The following is a 13,319-nucleotide window of genomic DNA, read 5'->3' as shown; positions in this document are numbered from 1 at the left end:
TTTGAATCTTATAAGATTCCTTCAAAAAACATCTTTCTCAAGTGTTGTTAAAGGCACTGAAGATGCAGCGGCGGCCAGCATGTTAAGTGTGGTCTGAAATTTTTGTGACACTTCCATTCACACTCTTAACGCAGTGGTCACTTTATGTTCAGTCTGACAAACCACAATACCATCGAACCTCTACAACAAAACAATAAGCACACATTATTCTTATTTTAGGCAATGGTAATGTTGCAATGTAGAGAGCTTCTTCAAAAGCCATAAAAGATAGATGCTAGACACACAGCTTTCCACAGGCGTGTTCTTTCTGATGAACAAAAGACAGAGGGCTGCAGATGGCTGGCCTAAACTTCCCCATTAAATGGGCCAGTAAATGAAAATGTGATGATGAAAGAAAGGATTAAATGAGAAAAAAACCTAGTTCTGCCATTTCTATGGTTCCATTTGCCAGGGGATCCTAGGGATGAGATTATTGTCCTGTCTAATTGGCAATCTCCATTTCTCTTTAAAGGTGATGCATTATTTTTGAAGGTCATGAAGATAGGCTACCAAACACTCCAAAATAACATGGATATATGAAATTCAATGTATAAGTTCTTAATATTAAAAGTAATTAATTTCAAGGATGATCTACATATTTTAAACTCACTGTTTTTGAAAAATGTCAACTATTCCATTGTTATAAGACAGTCAAGTTTTATGTCATCACTTTTAAGATTGATATTATTTTGAACTAAGAACAGAAAAAATCAAATTTATGGAAGTTTGTGACAGCTTTATTATAACTTACAGATGAATGATGATATAATGCTTTAAAAATATAATTCTTAGAGTGGCAGATGGAATACATTTAAACTATTTTAATATTTCAATTACATGCCTCCATACAGTGAGATGAGCTTTGAACTACTGTAGAAATAGAGCCCAAATATGCCCTCACCTCTCTCTCTTGCTGGTGTGGAGGTCCTTTTTCATGCCTTTGTTTCATCCCACATGGACTAGTATGCCCCTTTTGCTGGCCTCCCAGTCCCTGCACGCATAATTAACAGACTTAAGCTGGTACATCATGCTTCCACAATTCTCCACCAGGCACCATGGCAAAGGCATGCACATAGCTAGCCTAGCTCATGTACGCATGTCCCAGGGATGCTAAAACAGGTCCAAGGTGCTCATTGCCATTACTTTTTCAGAACTTTGATGTAGATTACTTCCTCAGACCAAAATCCATTCCCACTTCCCTTCCCTATTGCTAATGCCGAGGGCTTTACCAAAGCAATACTTCTTTATCAGCCACTCAGAGAAAATCGTCCAATTTTAGATGATTGATTTTAGACCAATATTGGAGCTTCTCTGTTCTATTCAGCTGTTACATAGCCACAGCCACTGTAGCACATACACAAGCCAGAAGTGCATAACCAAGAATCCCTTCATTTCAGTAACTCATTATTTTCTTAGTATAAATCCAAATGAATTATTTTATTTAGATAATACCAAACTAGAAGTAGCTCTCAACATAATTAGCCCTTAGGCTTGTTTTTATTCAAATTCTGTTATTTTACCTTCTAGGGTATCCTTACACTGACTTCTCATTATACAGTAATGGTAAAGATTTATATCAGATAACTTTTTTCTATATAATAGGAATTTTTGAGGGGGGACATCTAAAAATTATTTTAAAGCAACAGATTATGCTCTCTATGAAGTCCAATTGTCCTTTTTACTTCAAGAGATACACACTACAAGTGGCTGAATCCAAACTATGATTCATAAAACTTACACATCTGTGTTCTCACATAAGCAAAGCCCTGCATGTGAGCCGAACGCTAATGTTGTCTATAACAATTTAAAGGTTTGGCTAATAACCCAAATAAAGGCATGCAGATGCCTGTGTCAACAGGTAAGAAATTCTACTAGCAATTTAGCCACTTCCTTAGGTGAAATAAAGAAAGACTTACCTTGCTGAAGTCAACAGTGCTGTTTTCCCTGCTCACGTCATTTTTATTCTCGGCACAGGCTGGAGCAGACTGAGGAGAAACAACCTGACCTGCTGAAAGAGATTGTTATTACAGAATACAAACAATTACTTACACAGCTCTAGGCAGACTGGGTGAAAGATGAACTTCAATTTAACTAAACTAAGTCGAATTTTTTAATAAGCTTGTGATGTAAGCATGAATGTTCAGTTAAACAGAACTATATCAATGTAGAGATTATCAGTTACAGATAGAAATGGGAGAAGTCAATCAAGAATATTTAAGTCAATTATCAATTTAAAACTCTAAATGATTATTCTCTTTGAAGAGAAGCTGCCTTCAAAACATAATTAAATTTAACCATAAAGTTCATTTATTTCTAAATATCAATTAAAACCAATTGCACATATTAAAAAAGGCATAACCTCCAAGCTCTGAAGAATTTTTGACAATACCAGAAAAGATAAATATCAGTAACTGCCCAGCATACTTTTAGGTTCTATTATGTACTTTAGCAAAATCACTATGTACTTTAGCAATAAAATTTAGAGGTGGAACTTATTAGAAATATGAGATCTTGTGACTATAATTATCCACTCATCTGCTATTAAGATCGCTAGACTAGAGTTGTACAGCTTCCCACGAGCATTATTGAAAATATGAATACGCTGTAGTTCTCCATCCTCGAATGAAAGGTGAGGTTAGTTATCTGGATAACCAAGCTGGGAATGTGACAATAACTAGAAAACATAATGCCCGCCATTCACTATGCAGCAGTCCTTACAAGCACAAATCCTTTGAAATCTGCCCAGAGTTAGCAATTAAATAATAAGTAGCCTGGTTTATTAATTTCCCCTGCCTATCCTGAGCCCATCTCCACTTGTTACTTTCACTGTGAAACGAGTAATAAAAATTCAATGTTGAAGCCTTTACTATGTTTACATTCTTCTCAACGGCTTCAAAATCCCTTTTCCTTTCACTGCTCTCAAGCATGAGAAGTACTCTTTGTGCCTAACTTCTCTCTCTCCATGCTGAAGTCTCAGTTTTATTCAGAATTCACCTTTATTCTCAAACTTTCCGATTGCTACAAACTCTAAACTTCTCTTAATTCCTTTAAATAGTTACAGAAAAAAAATCAATTTTTCCCTGATCATCAAGTATGATTAAAAACAAAATTATTTATTTTAAATACTATAATCTTACTGCTTATACTAGTAACCTGTCAGTAAAATATCATCCTTTCATAGATAACAATTTCTGGATTAAAATAACTTTGTCAGAAAGTAATAGATTTAATTTTCTTCTAACATTTAACATTTTTCTGCTTCCATCAAACACAGAAAAACAATATATGTTGTAAAGATAAAGACAAAGTGACATCTTAAAGAAAATTCACCTCAAACCACAGCCACAGAATCTGACTTTTGAATACAGAACTCAAGGCAGTGTGCATCCTTCAGAGGAAGTCAGGTGAGCTTTCCATTCTCCCATCTCTACCTGCAATGTGTAGCTACAACTGAACTGTTCATCAGCAGCCGTTCAATTCACCATTCTCAAAATAATAACTGTTTTTATAAAAGCCTTTTACATAATGCATTTGTGCTACTAACAGATGTCTTCAATCACCAGTTTCACGACATTTCTCCATATTTTCATGAGTTAGAGCATTAAATATATTTAAAACTAAATTTATTAAACATTTTGTAAAATAGAGAGATAAGACTCAAGATATAGAAAAAATAAAGATAGATGTTTTCTTATAATAATTTTTGTCATATAGTCAGAAACTACATGAAATATCAATTGCTTAAAACTGTTAGAAAACACATATCAAAAGAGTAAAGCCAATGCAAAATCAACTTTGATGAGATAATCAGATAGCAAATATGCTACAACTTGTAATTTCAAAAATCCAGTTGCTGTTTTTATTCATATGTTTCAGGAACAATATTTCATAAATTACATTCAGGTTATGAACTACATTTAAACATTGACACTTACATTTTATTTTGTAAGTATTTGTGATTTCTAATGTGTTGCTATTACATGATAATTGTAATAGCCACATTTGGATATTTACAGTTCTATGCTATTCTTATTTTAAAATTAAAAATTATAAAATATTACCTTTCAAAGCTGATAGTGAGGAAGTGAATTAGAAACTACTTCTCTGAATATTTTAAATGATATTAATAGTGACCTAGTTCTGGATATCAAGCAGGATGCGTGTTAGATGGCAGTAAGGACATGCTATTTCCAGAGCACCGACATGTCTAGAAAATGTGTACTATAGTACAGATATCTTCTGATATAGGTACAGAAGCCCCAGTATATGTATCTTCTATACTTTAGAATGATACATTAATTTATCTGTCACTCTCAAAGTCCTTCAAAGTTTAACTATCATTTAAAATTGTAATGTTACTTCTAAAGTATACAGTGAATAATTAATGTAAAATAATATAAACAAAGTAATTTTGATAACTTTGCAGGGTACTGAGAATCTGTAGGTATCATTTAAGACTTAAGCTTAAAAAGCTTTGCTTAAGCTATTTAGGAAAATTACAGATTTCAGGTGAAACCTATACTGTTTGTTATATACATAAAGCTAAAATGCATGCTTTGCAATAGTCCATAGAACTACTAGATTCCCCAGACTGTAAAATAGCTTTCATAAATTTGTAGTGCACTATATTTTTTTTTTTTGCTTAAAACTTATTGAATTCAACAGTCACCACCTTTCAGAAGATTATGGGCTTAATTTCCAAAAGGCATTTCATGAACTCAAATACTATCACATAAAATGAATAAATAAATTGAGGGAAGGGCATCTCTAATATGATGGCTGATTGACTTCTGTGATGAAAAAATGTCATTCATACAATAACAGTTCTCAGGCATAGTGACTGCTTTCTAATGGAAGAGAGAAGAATTTGCAAGAATATTTTCCTCTCTGGGGGAAACAAGTCAGAAATCAGCACTCGGGTACTGGAAACTTTGCAAGTGCTGCTGGCTTGTGAGAAGTCTCTAGTTACTTTAACACTATGCTTACAAACGAATATTTGCCCGTCTCCTTCTAATTCCTCCCCTTGTCCACTGCCCGTTGTCCATATGGAAACTTACTGTAATCAATGGCATCACAAAGTTGGATAGCCTTTACTAGTATAGTATGTAAATCTCAAGGCATTAAGATACCACGATGAAACAGATATAAACTCACTATTCTTACTATAGTTCATGAAAATTATTCAAAGCTTGATGAAATATCATTATCACTAATGTAAACTGATGTCTATGACTTTTGAAGTGTAAATACTTGAGAAATCTAACATCATCTTTTCTATTCAATATTCATTTTTAATTCATTTACATTACTTATTTACCTGTTAAAATATGGTTATATATTTTAATAAAAATCTAATTTGTTTCATATATATGAGTTAAAGTGTATAGTGTATAGCATTTATATTAGCACCTGTTTGATTTTCTTTGAATTGTATTTGAGTCTTTACATACAGTTCTCTCATATATGTAAACTGTGTGCATGAACGATATAAAAGCAGTTTCAAAATTTTTATCTGGTTTAATTCAAATCATTAAATAATTTATTACCGACATGTATCATTATTTGCTACTGGTTAATCCAGTCTAAATCACATGTACTAGAAGGAAACTGGGATGAAGACATGGAAGTACAGTACTATTATCCTAGAGTCCAAGCTGGTTTACACTACCTCAGAACCTTCAACGCATTTAGAGTACCCAAAGGGTAGGAGATGAGGGAGGTACAGAGATGAGATGAGCCTGTTAGAGACAGACACAAGACAGAGCAAAATGAAGAAATATAGAGATGAATGACAAAGTTACATACATGTGCAGTAATACACTTATTTATGGAAATAGAAAACATGGAGAAAGAAAGATAAATATTTAGAAAATTATGCCTAGGTGAGATACATTTCAAAAACAGAAAGAGTATGCATGCAATTAAAATTGTTAAAAACTGTTATGTCTGGAAATAATTAGTTTCAAATGAAAAATTAAAATCTTAAATATGTTATCTTAGAAATATATTTGCTCTTAAAAACCAATTTTCCATAGCCCAATGATAACACAGCCTTTAAACAGGCACATAAATTGTGTATAATTAACATAATTTTAATTTTCTTTTAACATTTTTCATATATTGGAATTTCTTAATGTGCTATGTGTCCAGCGATACTAAGAAGCAATATTCTAGCTTTCTCTTTCAATGTAGACCATTATGATGGATAAATATTACATGCTCTCTTATTTATGATAATACAATATTAAAAAAGAATTTCTAAACATAAAGACCTCATGCATCTGGAAATAAAAGTACAGCATTATAATAAAAGTTAATTTAAGGTAATAAAACAAAGAAACATCATTAACATAGGAGCTGCAATCTACCCAGGTCAAAATCAAAATATTCAACATATACCCCATCCTTCTAAATCTAAATGTTCTCCACTTAAGACTTTGAACAGTAATTTAGAGAAATTAATAGAAGCCCTGCAACCCTTTCAGATTTTGCAGCCAGAAAACCTGCAACTGGAAAGTGTTCTAACTAGGAGGGAGGGAAGATGTGGAAGCAAAAGAAGAAGAGCTAGAAATCAATAGTAATGATGGAGGAATGAGATACCCCATACTACAGAAGCTATGAGGCCCAAGAATTATCAAAAACATGAAATTAGGAAAATAACATTATTTTACAATAGAATTGCAATATGAATTTCTCCACGTTAAGAAAATGCCTGATCTAAATAATAATATAAGCATTAATTTATTTTGATTTATTGATCACCTAACCAAGTCACATTTGTGTTTGAAAAAATATTTCTAGATTCAAGGAATGACTTGAATAGTATGGATAGTTTTCATTTCAGTACATTTTACAGGGTTCTAATGTCAAAGTAGATACTATTTTCTATTATTTTTGCAATTGTTTTGCCAAATGTAACTGTCACGTTTTATTGAAACATCGGAATCAGTCATTTTAATTCTCACAGTTTTGATGCTTAATGAAAAGTGAAAGTTAAACACAGCATGGTGGCATTAAAAATGCATGGTGAATCCATAGCATCCTGCATCTTAGCCCTGAGGAGAATGTGCAGAACACCAACAATATTTACATATATATGTAATGTGTACATATATATCAGCGTATTTGTAGGTGAGATTGACAAATTATCATAAACGACTAAGAAAAAAATACAAACAGAAAGCATATACTGGGAAGGAGAAGAGAAAATAATATGCTATTTTGTTGATGCAATATATGAAACATGGAAGACCTCCATTTGAAATGCAGTGTCTAGATACTTAACCTTTGAGAGAACAAGTGAGCTGGCATACCCCAAGAACAATTCAATAAAGGAAACAGAAACATATTCTAGGTGTTTTTAGACTTCTTTGGGCAAATATTGCTTTGTTTTTTAGTGCATTTCAATTTTTAACCCTAAATCAGAAACACATTATACAAAGGTAGAGAACTTATTTCTATATCTTTGCCTCTTTTGTAGTTTAAAATACAAACATGTTCTATTGTCAAGTATTTTAGAAAGCCCCCTATTGATTTTAACTTTATAACCTTAAAAGAGGAGAAGTCAATCCTTCTGAGTAAAACATTTTGCTGAAGAGACTTAAAAAAAAAAAAAGATATTGCATTTAGCTCTTTGGACATTAAAACTCCATTAAATCTCTTTTCAACATAAAAATTAAGTCTCTAATCATGTTTTGAAACAGAATGTCATTTCTATATTTATGCTTATAGATTCCAATTTCTTTGTTTATCTCAAGTTTGTCAGTGTACAGGGTTCACGAGTAGATTGAGAACCTTAGTAGTAAAGGTCTTTCGCGCGTTCTTTCGCTTGTGGGTAGGAGCCTTATTTCTAAATTGGTGAAGTCTATACACATTTTCAGACTTCTCAACACACATAATTATGTAAAGTGTGTGAGGAAGCAAAACAGAGTCATGAGGAGGTGTTAGAAGCCTAGGCTTAGAAACTACTGCTGACAGGATGCTGCACAACAATACTTAATTGGGTGTATGAATCTTATTAAAAGTGCTTCCAAGTTTCTATTACCCTAACACATGCCCTGGAAAGATTTGTATGTGTTCATATAAAGGTTGACTGTAGAAATGGAAACAGAGTCACTCAGATCCTAGTGTTCAGAAAAACTAAGCCATTTCACAAAGGAAACAAAAGTACTTTCTGTAGACCTTGAATCTACACATAGCCTTGGGATTCACAGCTGTAATTCTGTCCTCTCTCCTGAATTTTAGCGAAAGTTAAATCAGCAACAGTGCTTGCAGGTCTACATAGGATAATAAATGATCAGTCCAGTAAATCTCACACCTTCTTTCCTTTACCCTAAAATGTAATGAAACTTTCAAATACAAATATTAACCTCAGTAAAAATTACGGAAATTGCAGCATACAAAATTATTATCTGTTTGAATAAATATATTTTTATCTGTGTGCTATTATCTGATTTTCAATAAAAGCAGTGAAGACAAAGTTTATTTGTTCAGAAGGTCCCCATAATCTTGGAACATAAACATGGGATTAATTAAAACATGGGATATTTTATAAAGGTTTTTAGAATCTAGTAACTTAAACCTTTTGTCAAAATTATTAACATCGCTTATCAAAATTTTTAACATTGGCCAACCAAATAAATATGAGCACTGTAAAAGCAACAATAACATCAACAGCATGGTTTTCCCCTCCTCTTCTCCATAATCCTCCTCTGTCAGCTGCCAGAATTTACAGTTTGTCTGCCCAGGGAGTTCTCTCTTAAACTCTAATAAAATTGTCCTCAAGCTTCCATTAAAAAAAGCACTACATTTGTATCTCAGATGATAAAATCTTCAATTTCACATTAAAATGCATTATATGTTTTAAATTAAATTATAATTTAGAATATGAATTAATTTAAATATAGTTTTGTCTCAATGTGAGTTCTACATCCTCAAAATAGTCAATAGAATATTCTAATATAAGTTGATATATGTCATAGCAAGCTCGTAACACTTTTAATGAACTTCACATATGCATCAATATATATGCATCTATGTAATATCAATGCTTTACATTCAGTTAAAGACAATTTTATATTTCATTTCTGTCTTTATTAGAAGTTTAAAAAACAAAATTTAAACTGTCTTTGTTGGTTTTATAGTGTGTAATAAGTCGAAGATAATATATTTTCATAAAGAGATGGAGTCAATATAGAAACTTGAGGCAACAGACAAAACAAGAGAACACCAAAGGGCAGCACTGACCAAAGTGAGATAAAAATCTTCCTGAAAAGCAAAGAAAGAACTCTGCACATGCAGATTTTCAACAAAACATACACCTCTCTCATAGCACCTAAATCTCAAACAAATACTTTAAAAGCAACTTTTCCTGATTTTAATGTAATCACTTTGAGTTTCTCTCCATTTAGTTTAATGGTGGCAGCCGGCTTGCTGTATATTGCTTTTATTATGTTTAGATATGTTCCTTGTATCCCTAAAATCTCTCCAAAACCTTTATCATAAAGGGGTGTTGGGTTTTGTTCAATGCTTTTTCAGCACCTAATTAGATGATTATGTGTTTTTTCTTTCAGTTTGTTTATATGATGGATTACATTGATAGATTTTTTTTCGTATGTTGAACCAGTTCTGCATCTCTGGGATGAAGCCAGCTTGATCATGGTGGTTGATTTTTTGATATGTTCTTGGATTCGGTTTGCCAGTATTTTATTGAGTATTTTTGCATCCATGTTCATAAAGTGAGGTTGGTCTGTAATTCTATTTCTTGAATGAGTCTTTGTGTGGTTTCAGGGTAACCAAAGTCTCATAGAAAGAGTTTGGCAATGTCCCTTCTGTTTTTATTATGTGGAACACTTTGAGGAGTATGGGTATTAGCTCTTCTTTGAAGTTCTGGTCGAATTTTGTGCTGAAACCATCCAGCCCTGGGCTGTTTTGAGTTGGGAGGCTTTTGATGACTGCTTCTATTTCCTTGTAGGTTATAGGTCTATTTAAATTTTTCACCTGGTCTTGATTTAATTTTGGTAACTATCCAGAAAATTGTCCATTTCTTTTACATTTTCCAATTTTGTGAAGTACAGGTTTTTGTAATGTGACCTAATGATTCTCTGGAATTCCTCAGTGTCTGTTGTTATGTCTCCCTTTTCATTTCTGATTTGTTAATTTGGATGTTCTCTCTCTGCCTTTTGACTAGTTTGGATAAGGGTTTGTCTATCTTACTGATTTTTCTCAAAGAACCAGCTCTTTGTTTCATTGATTCTTTGTAATGTTTTTTTTTGTTTCTATTTTATTGATTTCAGCCCTCATAGAAATATATAATTCATTATTATTTAACATTATCTTGAGACTTAATGTACTTAATGACCTCAAGACACTCTGAAACAAAACTGGCCTGTTCATTGAAGTATTTGATTTGTGTACATTTGACTCAGCAGAATAAAAACTCCCACATAATACAAATTCTAAAAAAAACTCATCTTCATCTTGTTGTAAAGTATTTCTGAAACTTTTGAAATTGGAAAAAAAATCACACAAATATTCTGTGCTGTCAATCCATGTACTGTAGTCTATTTGCCTAAGTCAGTAGTTTTAATAGGTAATTTGAAAGAATTTACACCTTTTACATGGTTTTTAAATCAGTATCTCATATACTAGGCTCATCATTAACACTCAATGAACTTGAGGCTGACCTTGAACTTCAGATTCTCCAGTGTCTACCTAAATTCAGGGATTATAGGTATGTACCACCATGTCCAGTTTACTCCTGCCACAGACGAAACTTGGAGTACTGAGAACACATGGCGAGCACTCAACTGACCCAGCTCCATCCCAGACATCAATTTTTGTCTTTTAGAACTAAAAATCATTTACAACTGACGGAAGAGTAACAAATTCATGTTAATCTCATGGTAACTTCATTTTCCTTTACAAAACTATGATAAGAAAATGTGAAGCAATTTCTTAATGTAAATGGCAAAAGGCTAAATAGATCCAAGAAGAAAACAACATAAAAAAATAGGGTAACAAGAAAATAATGGTGATCAAGTGTGATGCTGTGTGAAGATGGTGAGGAGGCTCCCTGCACATTAAGATGCTACAGTGAAAACAGCAATGCACTCCAGAGCAGAAAATAGGCTTCAGATAGGTGGAGCTACATCAGGAGCTGCTGGACCCTTTTATTATTGGTAATGAAATCTGTTAGCTATGGCCCAGAGGGGAAACAATTCCTTTTCTACAAAAATACATTGTGATCATTACTGTTTTAATTAGAAGCCACTGCTACAACATGAACCATTGCGTCACTCTTTTCAGCTGTGGGTTATGAGCTGTGGGTTTATATTCTGTAAGTTGGTATTAGTTAAGGTTTATTTTACTGATTCAGAAACCTTTCTAGAAACAAGTTCTTTGTTAAGATATCCACATCAGGATGGTGAAACTAAGATCAATATAAAATACACACACACACACACACACAAAAAAAAAAAAAAACAATTCTACTGAAACAATATGACTTTCAATAAAGTGTTCTCAAATAAAACGTTTTGAATATTTAGAAACAATTTAACACTCCAAGGTCATACAGAAGATATAAAAGAGCACTTACCATTTTTATCCATAGAGTTTGGTTCTGATTGTTTCTTGCCAATGTCAGCAAAAGATCGAACAATAGGAATCCTGTTGGTGAGTTTTTTCTGGTTCTGGTGATGATGCTGTTTCATCAGGGCTTCATGGACTCTGTGGCGTACATCTTCATTCAGTTGACCTGAGCTGATCTGTTGGTCAAGAACCATATCTGAAGATGGAAAGAAGATAAGGAGCACAGTTTTTCTGTTAAAAACAGGCACCCTGAGTATTATTCATATTAAAATAGGGCTACAACTTCAATGTACGATGTTTTGAATAAATGTTTATTTTTTATAGGATTGCTACATGGAAATGTGAATTTTCATTATAAACCACTCATTTTTAAATACTTATTTTTTCAAATATACTAGATTTTATTACAGGAAGTTATTTTTTCATTATTTGTACTGATTGGTAGGGATATAGTGAGAATAATCTCAAACTAATTAATATGTCTGTGATTGAAAATGATTTCATTATAGTCTCTCCCCCCCCCCCCTCTCTCTCTCTCTCTCTCTCTCTCTCTCTCTCTCTCTCTCTCTCACACACACACACACACACACACACACACTCACAAACACAAAATTTTCATTAAATAGGGTATAGGGCTCCTCTGGAAATTTGCGAAGGCTCCAATACACTCAGCATTTAACTGTAGTTACGAAGTTGGGTGTAAAACTTTCAACAACAGAAAATGCCAACCAGAGTAACTAATTTAAATCCCTTTTTGCAATCCAGGCTAGCTTCAAACTTATACTCCATATTTTTGAATCACCCAGGAACTCATATTATAGGTGTGTAGTAGCCACATACTTAGCTTCCCACATATTCTAATGTGGGTTTTCTATGACTTTCTAGTGGAGAATAATTTTCTTTATTCCTCTAAGTGAGGTTAGGAACTACAGTAGTACCCTTAGAATGTGTTAGTTAACAAAAAACCATAACTGAAAAACATAGAAGTTCAGAAAACTAAACTGAGTACACTGATATTTTCTATGCATCGCATCAAGAATGCCAATAAATAAATGAACATTTATTTTATGGGCATTCGAAGTTCCTTAGTGAAATAATATCACCTCACTGTAGTCTGCCTTCAGAAAATCAAAGATTAAGTTCTAGGTTCAAAGCAGATGCCAATGAGCTGCCTCTTGCTGACATATTCAGTGAATTGCAGCCTTTAATATTAGCAACCTTTAAATATTAGCAAATTTTTCCCTTATAATACTGAGCTTTCTTTTTGTACTAAACAGAAATGGACAATGATGAGGGACTTGAAACGCTCTACAACATTCTAGCTGTGTGACTTCACAAAGCTAAATAATCACAGAATTATTACTTGTAAGACAGAAGTAACAATATATGTATCACATGTCACAGTCAGGAAAACAATCTAAGGCCCTGCAAGCACTGATCAGCAAATAGAGGACAATCAGGAAAGAACTTCCCAGTACTGGATTTTCTTTGCAATTTCCATTAATCAGGGTATAAGTCTCTGAAGTTTGTGAAGGATTTAATACACTCAGGTTATAGCAGCATCAACTAGGCTCAGCAATAAAAAGTGCAAATCCCCTTGGTTAAACTGATTCATCTGACTAGCTTGCAGGAGAGGAAAATCACAATGAGCCTGATTTCAGTTACAGTTCTCTGTATCTTTCCTCTTC

The 13,319-nt window shown here is 33.1% G+C and overlaps 1 protein-coding gene across 6 annotated transcripts in view; it reads right to left on the bottom strand.

Annotated features, from left to right (window-relative positions):
- Slc4a10 (solute carrier family 4 member 10) overlaps positions 1 to 13,319 on the bottom strand; it is a 228,877-nt gene that overhangs the window by 86,228 nt on the left and 129,330 nt on the right. For 3 of the 6 annotated variants that reach the window (XM_041631596.1, XM_041631599.1, XM_041631598.1), the window contains exons 6-8: positions 11,639 to 11,827; positions 1,956 to 2,047; positions 941 to 1,030 (exon numbers count right to left, since the gene is read on the bottom strand). In XM_041631596.1, the coding sequence (XP_041487530.1) occupies positions 941 to 1,030; positions 1,956 to 2,047; positions 11,639 to 11,827 (371 nt within the window). The remainder of the gene's footprint in view (positions 1 to 940; positions 1,031 to 1,955; positions 2,048 to 11,638; positions 11,828 to 13,319) is intronic. The other 3 variants (XM_041631597.1, XM_041631600.1, XM_041631601.1) reach the window with 3 other exon arrangements.

Source organism: Microtus oregoni, unplaced genomic scaffold (genome assembly GCF_018167655.1).
Source record: "Microtus oregoni isolate MIOR12 unplaced genomic scaffold, Mior012 000037F_ref0000500, whole genome shotgun sequence".
Taxonomy (NCBI): Eukaryota; Metazoa; Chordata; class Mammalia; order Rodentia; family Cricetidae; genus Microtus; species Microtus oregoni.
Note: the sequence above shows the minus strand (reverse complement) of the source record. Positions and strands in the feature narration are given on the sequence as shown.